Consider the following 11,864-nt stretch of genomic DNA (forward strand, 5'->3'; position numbering starts at 1 on the left):
CAGGTCCATGTGCGTGCATGCCCAAGATTCTGAGGAGAATGGAGGAGAAGGGATTGCAGCGTGGCCATCCCCTCGGTGGTGGGGGGCTGAGTTCTCACTTTCTGTCTCTCTGTCTCTCTGTCTGGCTGGTGAGCGCACACGCCCTGTAGCAAAAACCTCTCAAAAAAAAAAAAAAAAGGAAAAAGAAAAAAACATACATGCACCTGGTGTCGGTTTAAGCCCTCAAACCACAGTCAACTACATGGGAGTCCAGCAACATAAATATTATGCCATCTGCTGGTCCTAATATTGTTTCTTTTTAAAAGCTAATTTTAGGATCGTATGGCCAAACTCCTGCTAGGAAGGCAATGAGAAGGCAGGGATTGTTTTGAAGGAAAGGAGAAAAAGAGAACAATCTTGGTTATAGGGGATAATAATATACCACACCAAAATATCCCACTTAGGTATACTGATCACTTTGAGTTAAAAATACTTGAAAATAGCAAAAGGAAAAAGGGCACTCTAACATTCCTTTTATTTTTGCTGAAAGTAGGAGATAAAATGCCTCTGTGAAAGGTGTCCTTCCCATACCAGTAATAAGAAACTATTATCACCAGAGAAAGGGAGATGAGGCTGAAAGAAACCTGTACAAACGTATTAAACTCATTTCTCTAGTTACTTTTCCACAATTGCCACTCTTTTTCAACCTAGTATAGAAGTACTTAGGCTTAGCCATTATTTTAGTTGTTTTTCTTGTGTGAGTTCCCATGTATTAATACACCAAATAAAATATGTATGCCTTTCTTCTGTTAATATATTTTATGTCAGTCCCAGTCAGGAACTCTAAGATGGTAGAGAAAAATTTTACAGCTGAGATGCTCTAGTTTTGTGAAAAGGCTCTCACAGACTCACAAGAATGGATGTACACAACTAGACTCAACTTTATGTTCAGTGGAGTCAAGTTGATATGGAAGTAGACATACCACAGAAATCAGAAATAATATAAATCAAATGAGTGTTTTTGTCTCTTCCATTTTGTTCTGAGAGAACGGTTGTTAAACACTTAGAAGCATGTGACTGCCAAAAGAACTACCTCTTAGCATTCAGCCTCGTCTCTGTCAACACAGACAGCCATGGATGTCTTCCTATAAATAAAAAAAAACTTTTGTGAATGTGGTCCGGACTCTACTAGTTAAATATTCTCCCAAACCAGCAGGCTGAGTCAATTTAGCTGCAGGGTCATAGATCTATAATTTTAGATCTGGTACATTTGATCTACATAAAGTAGGCAGTAAGGAATAATGTAAGCGTTAAGTAATGTAAGTGTTAAGAATTAAGAGGGAGACCAGCAGATGGTGTAATGGTTAAATTGCTGGACTTCTACATAGTAAACTGTGGTTCATGGTTCAAGTCTCGGACCTGGTAGCTTACACCTCACACCAGGCGTGCGTGCATGCATACCCAAATCTCAAGAGGAGAATGGAGGAGAGGGGATTGCGGCATGGCCTCCCACCCCTGTGGATGATTTCTCACTTTTTGTCTCTTGCTCTCCAGCAAGCACATGCACCCTATAGCAAAAATCTCTCTCAAACAAAAAAAAAAGAATTAAAAGGACCTCATTTTTAAGATTGGTTCTCCCTTGTCCCTTCTAGGGAAGCAGCTCATTCTGTTAATAAAATGTTGGTTACCCACAAAACCTGAAAATACAAAAATCACAAGTAAACCATATCTAGACACGAGGATTCTAAACTCCAGTGACCTGAGCTGTTTCCCAAATGTCTTTCCAAAGAATAGACTGAATGAATGGAATTTAACAGATGTTCTGACCTGCTGTCTTTCCTCAATTCTTACTCTTTCTTATAAAAAAAAACCTACTGTTTCCCAACTCCTAATCTTCCCACTTTTACTCGCCATTATTTCATTCCTTAATGATTCCCCCAAAATCATTATATTCTCCTACCTTGCCTCTGAAAGCAACAAGAGATGTAACACCAAGTCTGGTTTGCAATGGAAGAGCCTACATCATTACTGCTGCCCTAGCTTCACAAGCGAAAGTTTACAGCAGTTTAGGTTTCTATTTCCAGTTCTCCTTGTTTCTTGATTATCTATGAGGTTTAGTTAACTGTAGTTATTTGCAAGACAGCACACATTTAAATCCAAGGTACCTTGGAAAAGGCATCAGCTCTACTTCAATAACATCAGCTGCTGACTCTCTCTATTCCACAATTCAGAAATGGCATGACCCAGTCTTCAGGGATTATAATACTATACATGCATAATCTTCACAAAATCAAATTTCTACATGGATACAGACTCAGCTTTAATAAACATCTACAAAAATTACTGAATCCTGCTATCAAAGTGACTTTCTAATAACAATGTAATTTACGTTTGAAATAGCATGTTAAACACAAAAGAGACAAACACTACGGAACATGACAAGATCCAAACAACTACTTTACCAAGGCAGAGTTATCTATGTCACGATCCCTCTTCTGCATCTGTTCTATTGTGTTCTCCCACTGTTTAATGAGTTCTTGTCTTTCATTATGAATCTTACGAAAATCCTGTGCTGCTTTATCCAATTCTAACTGTCAAATAGAAAACAAATATTTCTATGAATTTAAGAGCTTTTGCAAGCATCACCATGAAAATGAAGAATTAAAATACTTATTAAACCCACCTGTGCACTTAGAGTCTCTGTAAGCTCATTGTCAAGTATCTTTCTCTTCTGATTACATTCCAAAGTCAATCTTTCTAATTGCAGGGTCAGCGCCTATAATGTAATTACACATAAAATTATTTGTGATTCTATTAATTTAAAAGCTGTTGGATAGTATATCTAGCACTAAATATTATTAATATATATATGTATATTTGATCTCTAAATCAACTATAAAATAATATATATTTTCCTTATCTTAACGACTCCAGAGATCTAATCAAAACCTATTTGCATCGATGCATAAAAATGCTATTGTTTCTAAAGTGACTTTTGTTATTCTAAAAGTAAGCTTTTTAAAAGATTAAATTATAATTTTTCATTTTAAATTATTTAAAATAATGCACTTGGCATTATATCTACTAAAAAAGCAGCATGTTTCAGGGCTAGCAGGTGGTATGATGGTTAAAGGCACTGGATTCCCACATGGCCAACCACAGTTTTAATCCTGGACCTGGCAGCTTGCTTTCTCACTTTCCCTCTCTCTCTGTCTCTCCCTGGTCAAATTCAAAAATAATAATAAACTTAAATAAAATAATTCTTTAAAAAAATTAAAAATAGCATGTTTTGGGACTAGCAGATGGCATAATGGCTAAAATGCTGAACTCCCACATAGGCGACCGTGGTCTGAGTCCCAGACCTGGTGGCTTAAACTCATGCTGGGCAAATGTGTGTGCGTGCCCAAGATCCTGAGAGGAGAATGGAGGAAAAGGGATTGTGGCATGGCCACCCCCCTGGGGGATGATGTCTTGCTCTCTATCTGTCTGTCTCTGTCTTTCTGGCAAGCATATAGGTTGAGCATCCCTTATCCAAACGGCTTGGGATCAGAAATGGTTCAGGTTTCTGATGTTTCTGGATTTGGGAATATTTACATATACTTAATGATTTACCTCTGGTATGGGACCCAAGTCTAAACACCATATTCATTTATGTTTAATACACCTCTTAGACACATAGAGTAAAGATAATTTTATGTAGTAGTTTTTACTGCAGCATTGCTATCTCTCAGGAGTAAAACTTTCCACTGTGGTGTCATGTGGGCACTCAAAAAGTTTCAGATTTTGGAGCACTGTGGATTTCAGTTTTTCAGATTAGATGCTTAACCTGCACTAACTTTGTTAATATCATCAGATGTAATTACTGGGTTGTTGGAAAAGTTTTTCTATGCAAAAATGTGTCATCACTTTTTTGACAACCCAATATAGCTGGATTTTAAGTGATGACTACGATAACATTTCAATAGCACTACAGTCTAAAATCAGCAAAAACCACATATAACACTAAAACTTATTTGAGACAAAACTATACGTAACATTCAAACTATATTTTGGACAAAATGGTTAAAATTGGTATAAACAGTTCTAGTGCAAAACTTTCTTCTTTTGAAATGTTTTCAAGAATTCTTCTAAATTAGGATATTCCTACCTAAGGGTCTATGGATAGCCAAAGGGCTTCAGCAAATCTGTAAAAACACCAGCAAAATATTCTGGGTATTAGACTAAAGTCATTTGGCATTACTGAGTTCTCAAAGGAGTCTCTGACCCAAAAAAGTTTAAAAACTTCTGCTTTGAAAAATGTAAGTGTAATTTTAGGTTAAAGAAAAAAAAAAAAGTTGACATAACTACAGATTCTGAAAAAAGTCTAACAATTACAATTTATAATTTCTTACCCTAATTTTATTATCATCTTGTTGTGTATACTTCTGAAGCATGAGGGCATCATTATCTTTATGAGCTGATTCTTCTAACCAGGCTTCCAATGCTTGCTGATCCCAGTTCATTTGACATTTCAAGCCATCCAATTTTTGAGTAGCTTTAAATATGCTATTCTAGTTTCCAGAAAAGAGAGATGACAAAATATTATTTATAGAAACTAAAACATTATATACTATAGAGCATATTTGAAAAGAAATCCTGTCCCAACTTTCTAGATACTTATGATTTGATAATATAACTATCCTAACTTACATTTTCCTTTTTTAGCTGTAAAATATATGAGATGTTTACACAAAGTTGAGAATAATAGTTGAAGCAAAGGTCACTTTAAAAGACTTTAGGCTTCAGGACAGCATCCTCTCAACAATCTCACCAGTCACTTCACCAAAGTCATCCATAATAAACACGATCTTGGTGAAAATAATGTGCTTCATACACTAACTCAAGCCAAATTTAAGCTCCCTTTTACCCCATTTCCAATCATATTGGTGCCCTTAAAGGTCTAATATATAGAATTTTAGAAGCACTCCTAATTGAAGTAAATATGCACAGGAAATAAAAATATTTCTGAAACATAGTCATTTAGGAAATTTAGATTCATAAAGGAAAACACAGAATAATGTAAAAATATAAATTGACAAATATGTATATTATATATAAACTTATTAAATTATAATAAAATACAAATGTGTGTACATGTATATATACTTATATATGCATCTCTATATGTACATGCATATGTAAAGAGATGGGTAAGAATTTGGAAAGAATTCCCAAATCAAGTAATTAAAAACTAAAAGAAGAAAACAAATAGGTTAAAATAGTTTACCATTAGAGTCACAAAGCTGCCAAATTAATATGAAAGTTAAAATTTTTTAATGAAATTCAAAACTAAAAATGTTTTGTGTTTTTTTTAATGTGGCTGTTAAAAATGTAGCACTTACAGGGACTAGCAGGTGGCATGGTGGTTAAGGTGCTGGACACTCCCACATGGCTGACCATGGTTCAAGTCCTGGATCTGGTGGCTTGCTTTCTCACTTCCCCTCTTCCTCTCCTTCTCTGTGTCTCTCTTCATCAAATTAAAAATAAATAAATGAATAAATAAAATTTTTTAAAAAGAGTATGTAGGACTTTAAAAAAAAAATGTAGCACTAGTATTTTGTAACAAGCAGCCAGTATGATGCTTTGCACAGAGTAAGTTTCAAGAAGTAGCTGGTGAATACATATTTGGGGGCTGAGGCAGAGGGTATGGAGTGGAAGTATATTCCATCATTTTATCATTATTTCATTTAAATGACAGTTCCATGTGCATTGCATTGTCAAAACAAAATAAATAAAACAAAAACGAAATGTTAAGTAAAGCCAGGGAACTAAGGAATTTCTTTTCTATACAGAAAAATATTTAAAAAACAATGCTTCCAGTTTGTAAGGGAAGGAGTGGTAGCACATTTTAAGTAACATTTCAACCCATACTTCCTTATCATTTTTCTTTTCCCGTATTGAAGCCATCTCATTTTCCAGTCGATGGATTTCATCCTTCACTCGTCCCAATTCTCTTTGAGCAATGGCTTTAAAATGTTCTTCACTTTCAATCTCATTCTCCCGTGCTTTGTGAAGAGACTACAGAATAATGCACAAGACAGAAAGATGTTTTAGATTTTACTATTAGAAAATATTTATAATAATTAATTAGACCAAAAACCCACAAAGTTTCCACAAAACACTTAGATTAAGTACTATTAATTCCATTACTCTGAGTCCTGTACTATATTAAACTGTGAGTATATTAAACTGTAGTGTTGCTTAATAGCTGTAAGAAAGTTAGTCAACACATATATGCTATGAGGAAATAGTGTTAGTTGTTTTCAGATATTATGTCTAGGTAGAAAAACTAAAGAAAATCAAAGATAAATAGTGAAACTTAAGATTAGGACCACTTAGGACCTCCTACCCAGACTTTGCCCTCCTGCCCCCAAAATCACAAATTTAAGCTCCCTTTTACCCCATTTCCAATCATATTGGTGCCCTTAAAGGTCTAATATATAGAATTTTAGAAGCACTCCTAATTGAAGTAAATATGCACAGGAAATAAAAATATTTCTGAAACATAGTCATTTAGGAAATTTAGATTCATAAAGGAAAACACAGAATAATGTAAAAATATAAATTGACAAATATGTATATTATATATAAACTTATTAAATTATAATAAAATACAAATGTGTGTACATGTATATATACTTATATATGCATCTCTATATGTACATGCATATGTAAAGAGATGGGTAAGAATTTGGAAAGAATTCCCAAATCAAGTAATTAAAAACTAAAAGAAGAAAACAAATAGGTTAAAATAGTTTACCATTAGAGTCACAAAGCTGCCAAATTAATATGAAAGTTAAAATTTTTTAATGAAATTCAAAACTAAAAATGTTTTGTGTTTTTTTTAATGTGGCTGTTAAAAATGTAGCACTTACAGGGACTAGCAGGTGGCATGGTGGTTAAGGTGCTGGACACTCCCACATGGCTGACCATGGTTCAAGTCCTGGATCTGGTGGCTTGCTTTCTCACTTCCCCTCTTCCTCTCCTTCTCTGTGTCTCTCTTCATCAAATTAAAAATAAATAAATGAATAAATAAAATTTTTTAAAAAGAGTATGTAGGACTTTAAAAAAAAAATGTAGCACTAGTATTTTGTAACAAGCAGCCAGTATGATGCTTTGCACAGAGTAAGTTTCAAGAAGTAGCTGGTGAATACATATTTGGGGGCTGAGGCAGAGGGTATGGAGTGGAAGTATATTCCATCATTTTATCATTATTTCATTTAAATGACAGTTCCATGTGCATTGCATTGTCAAAACAAAATAAATAAAACAAAAACGAAATGTTAAGTAAAGCCAGGGAACTAAGGAATTTCTTTTCTATACAGAAAAATATTTAAAAAACAATGCTTCCAGTTTGTAAGGGAAGGAGTGGTAGCACATTTTAAGTAACATTTCAACCCATACTTCCTTATCATTTTTCTTTTCCCGTATTGAAGCCATCTCATTTTCCAGTCGATGGATTTCATCCTTCACTCGTCCCAATTCTCTTTGAGCAATGGCTTTAAAATGTTCTTCACTTTCAATCTCATTCTCCCGTGCTTTGTGAAGAGACTACAGAATAATGCACAAGACAGAAAGATGTTTTAGATTTTACTATTAGAAAATATTTATAATAATTAATTAGACCAAAAACCCACAAAGTTTCCACAAAACACTTAGATTAAGTACTATTAATTCCATTACTCTGAGTCCTGTACTATATTAAACTGTGAGTATATTAAACTGTAGTGTTGCTTAATAGCTGTAAGAAAGTTAGTCAACACATATATGCTATGAGGAAATAGTGTTAGTTGTTTTCAGATATTATGTCTAGGTAGAAAAACTAAAGAAAATCAAAGATAAATAGTGAAACTTAAGATTAGGACCACTTAGGACCTCCTACCCAGACTTTGCCCTCCTGCCCCCAAAATCAAGCCAGGACAAGATAATCACCAGTCATGTATATCTGAGTTCTGAGTGCCCCACTGAAGACCTTCAGTCCAGAAGACACGCTCCTGCCCCCCCCCCCCACTTCACCAGGACAAGCCAATTACGAGCCATCTAAATCTGAGTTCTGAGTGCCACTTTCAGACTTCACCCTCCTACCCACCAGATTGAGACAAATTAGAGCACCTTATTTATTCTTTCTCTTTCTCTCTCTCTCTTTTCTCTTCTATTTTATTTTATTTTTTTAATTTTTAAAATTCTTAGCTCTCTGTTGCTCTTTTGTCTTGCCAATTCTTACTTTTCCCACTACCCACACAGGATAGGCCAATCACCAGCCATCTATATCTGAGTTCTGAGTGCTATGCGGTTTTCATTTTTTGCTTTAAAATTTTTTTTCTTTTCTCTTTTTGTTAAATTGTTTTTGTCTTGTTTTTTCTTTTTCTAGTTGTTTCCTTTTACTTTTTCTTTCTTTTTCTCCTTTTTGCATTTCTGCTCAGTATGCACACACTGAATATTTAGACAGGTTTAGGTGCACTATAGCCAAATAGCTGAATATTTTCAAGGTCAGATTAATCCTCAATTTCCATTCAATCTGCTGCACAAAGAGAAAACAAATAGTACTGTTTGGAAATCACAGGTTACCTCCTCACAGCATGCCCCTGAATGCTAAGATTTAACTCCAAAAACTAAGCAAAAGATATAATCCATCAGATGACCAGAAACCAAGTAGATACACAAGAAATATGAGAAACCAAGAAAATATCTCTCCCCTAAGGGAAGAGAATAACTCCTCTTCCTCCACAGACAATACAAGAGAACTCGTGGAAATGTCAGATAAAGAATTTAGGATATTCATAGTGACAAAGCTAGCAGAGATGCAGAGATGCTAAGAACTTTAAAAATTAAATTAGAGAGATCGAGACAGACAGAATAAATGAACTCCAGAATGAAGGGGTCATGCAGACAACACAAGCTGGTAAAGAGGCTGTCTCCCACATCAAAAGGCAAGGCCTGGGCTGGGAAGAAACTGTGAGACAAGGCCGAAGGTTTACTAACCCTCCCTGTGTTGTTTTACTGACCTGTAGTTAATTTCTCTGCCATGAGTTTTACTATTATTATGGTACCCTGCAAGGGTAAAATATCACCCCAACCATTACAATAAAGCCAATTAGTGATCTTGTAGGAATGTGGTTTCCTAAGACTGCAGGGGAGGGCGGGAAGTTTGAGACTCCCTCACCTGTCTGTTTTAGCCAAAATTAACATATGTTAAGATTAAGTTAGTATAAGCCAAATTAGAGTTAGTAACATATGTAGATTAAGTTAGTTTAAGGCTAGTTTTATGTAAATACCCCTTGTTAAAGCTACAAGCCAATTAGCTCATGCTAGGCAAAGTCAGCACATTCATCCAAAGATAAAACAAAAGAGCTCGCTAATTGACAGACTCAGCAAATAAAATACAGAAACCCAATGGGTTTTTTTAAGGAAAAAAAAAAGCCTGACTGGCAACAACAGGATGAACAAACCTGAAGGCTCCAGGGAAAGATTATCTTAGCTGGGAGCTCTTATCTAAAGCAACAGGTAGTTTTTAACTACAAAGAGTTTCTCATCTATGTGCTGTTGACTATAAAAAACTGCTAATAAAACATCCTGTTTTGTCTCCTCAGCTACAAGATCATCTTCCTTTCCCATATAAATAATAGACTCACCCTCTATTGTTGTAATATATAGATAGCCCATATATTAACTGTGTCCCGGCACCAGAAAATGCAGGAGAAAAGAGACAGCAAGTTCCAAGAGGTGAGGAAGTTCTTGCATGATATGAAAGAGTAAATACCCAAGATAAAAAAAAAATCAAATGGAATTGTTAGAAATGAAGGCTGTAATACAAGAAATCAAAACCTCCCTTGAAAGTACTAAAAGCAGATTAGATCATGCTGAAGATTGAATCTCAGATGTAGACAATTGAACTTCTGACCTAGAAAATTCACCAAAATGACTGAGAAAGTAACTAAAAAAACAGAATATACTAGTAATACTAGATACCATTAAACTCCAAAACATCTATATTATCAGTATCCCAGAAGGTGAAGAAATTAATCAGGGCATTGATAATATATTCCATAAAATTCTGTAAAAAAAATTTTCAAACCTAGAGAGGCATTCAAATACCCAGACCCAAGAAGTACAAAGGACCCCATAAAAAAATCAACCCAAGATTTTCTCAAAGGCAAATCATAGACAGATTGACCAAACCACAGAGACAAGATACTAAAATTGGCAAGAGAGAAACATTAAGTTACTTTCAAAGGATATCCCATCAGGCTAACATCGATCTCTCATCAGAAACAATGCAAACAAGGAAAGAATGGGAAATTATATTCAAAGTGTTAAGAGAAAAACAATTTCAGCCAAGAATACTATACCCAGCAAGACTATCCTTTATATGGGGGAAAAAATCTAAAAACATTTTCAGATAAACAGAACCTGAATTTACCAACACCCTACCAACTCTCCAAGAAGTGCTGAAGGGAGTGCTATGCCAGGAAAACTAAAGTTGGACACACAGAAATTAGGGTACAAAAGGCAACCAAGAAAATGGCCAGCCTAATAGTAAGGACAAATCTAGAGTTGAATGTTAACTTCCAGAATTTAAATAGAAAGATCAGACCACAGTAACACTGCAAATTCAATAAAGAGAGATTGATTACATGAGACTGAAATGGTGTGAAATAGAACTTTATGACTTCTTACTAAAGCATTACTCATTTTCTTCTATGCTTTGTTTTCCAGATTTAAGGATTTTTGTTTTCTCTTGAACTATTGATAGTTTCATCTATCTACTATCTGAACTGAATCCTAACATTTTTCCTGGCTTTAAGTCTTAATACTTTTTTTATTTTGGTCTATTAAAATTGTAATTGTTTTTCTTGAAATTAAAAAATGCATTAAAAAATATTTAATGACTGCAGTAAGCTATATAGCCCCAGCTAGGTGTACTTTATAGTATGTTCACACTATTCACTGAGGTTTATGCCTAGTGTTCATAGATATGTATATTAGCTGTGCTTTCTATTGAAAGTTTTTAGATTAAGTAAGATCTTTAGTGAATTAATAAAATACGAAAAAAAAAAAAAAACGGCATGGAAAACACTGTAGATACCAGAAACAAAATGAAGGAGAGTGGGAAATGACAGAGAGAGAGGTAGAGAATTAAGGGGAAAAATAAAAAAGCAAAACATATAAGAAACAAGAAATGAAAAATTATTTGTTGATGATAACATGTATGGTAATATCCTTGATTAAACCAATATAGTGTCATCTGGATGGGAAATCCCATTTTGTATACTGTATTGATGTACAGTGAATGAATGTAAATAAATAAAGTTAAAAATTTTTTAAAAGCTATAACTCATTACTCACCTACAAGCAAGAAGTAACAATTAAAAATAACTGGAAAACGAAATGTTTATATGAATTGATCACATACTCATTTAAAAAAAAAAATAGTACAGAAACCAGCAGATGGCAGAATGGTAACATCGTTTGACTCCCACATAGTCGACTGTGGTTCAAGTCCCAGATCTGGCTGCATGAAACTCACACCAGGCACATGTGCGTGCATGCCCAAAATCCCGAGAGGAGAATGGAAGAGAAGGGATTCCAGCTTAGCCATCTCCCCTGGGGAGAGATTTCTAGCTTTCTGTCTCTCTCTGTATCTCCAGCGAGCGCATGCACCGTATAGCAGAAATCACTCAAAAATAAATAAATAAACAAACAAATGAATGAATGAATAGTTCAACAGGGAAGTTAGTAAACTGTTCTGTGATTTGCCGAACTGTCTGGTTTGCTGGGCATCGTCAGAGAATGAGGCTGGATGCTTAAATAGATTTACATAAAAAAGAGAAGATGGCCGCGCCAGA

The 11,864-nt window shown here is 34.7% G+C and overlaps 1 protein-coding gene across 1 annotated transcript in view; it reads right to left on the reverse strand.

The window, feature by feature from the left end:
• Positions 1–11,864, reverse strand: part of CCDC39 (coiled-coil domain 39 molecular ruler complex subunit) — a gene marked incomplete in the record, with an annotated part of 137,186 nt that overhangs the window by 118,153 nt on the left and 7,169 nt on the right. Inside the window, 4 exon segments of the mRNA XM_014587416.2 lie at positions 2,442–2,570; positions 2,663–2,755; positions 4,371–4,529; positions 7,423–7,569. Coding sequence (XP_014442902.1) covers positions 2,442–2,570; positions 2,663–2,755; positions 4,371–4,529; positions 7,423–7,569 — 528 coding nt within the window.

This window comes from Tupaia chinensis, unplaced genomic scaffold, assembly GCF_000334495.1.
Source record: "Tupaia chinensis unplaced genomic scaffold, TupChi_1.0 Scaffold000212_1, whole genome shotgun sequence".
NCBI lineage: Eukaryota > Metazoa > Chordata > Mammalia > Scandentia > Tupaiidae > Tupaia > Tupaia belangeri.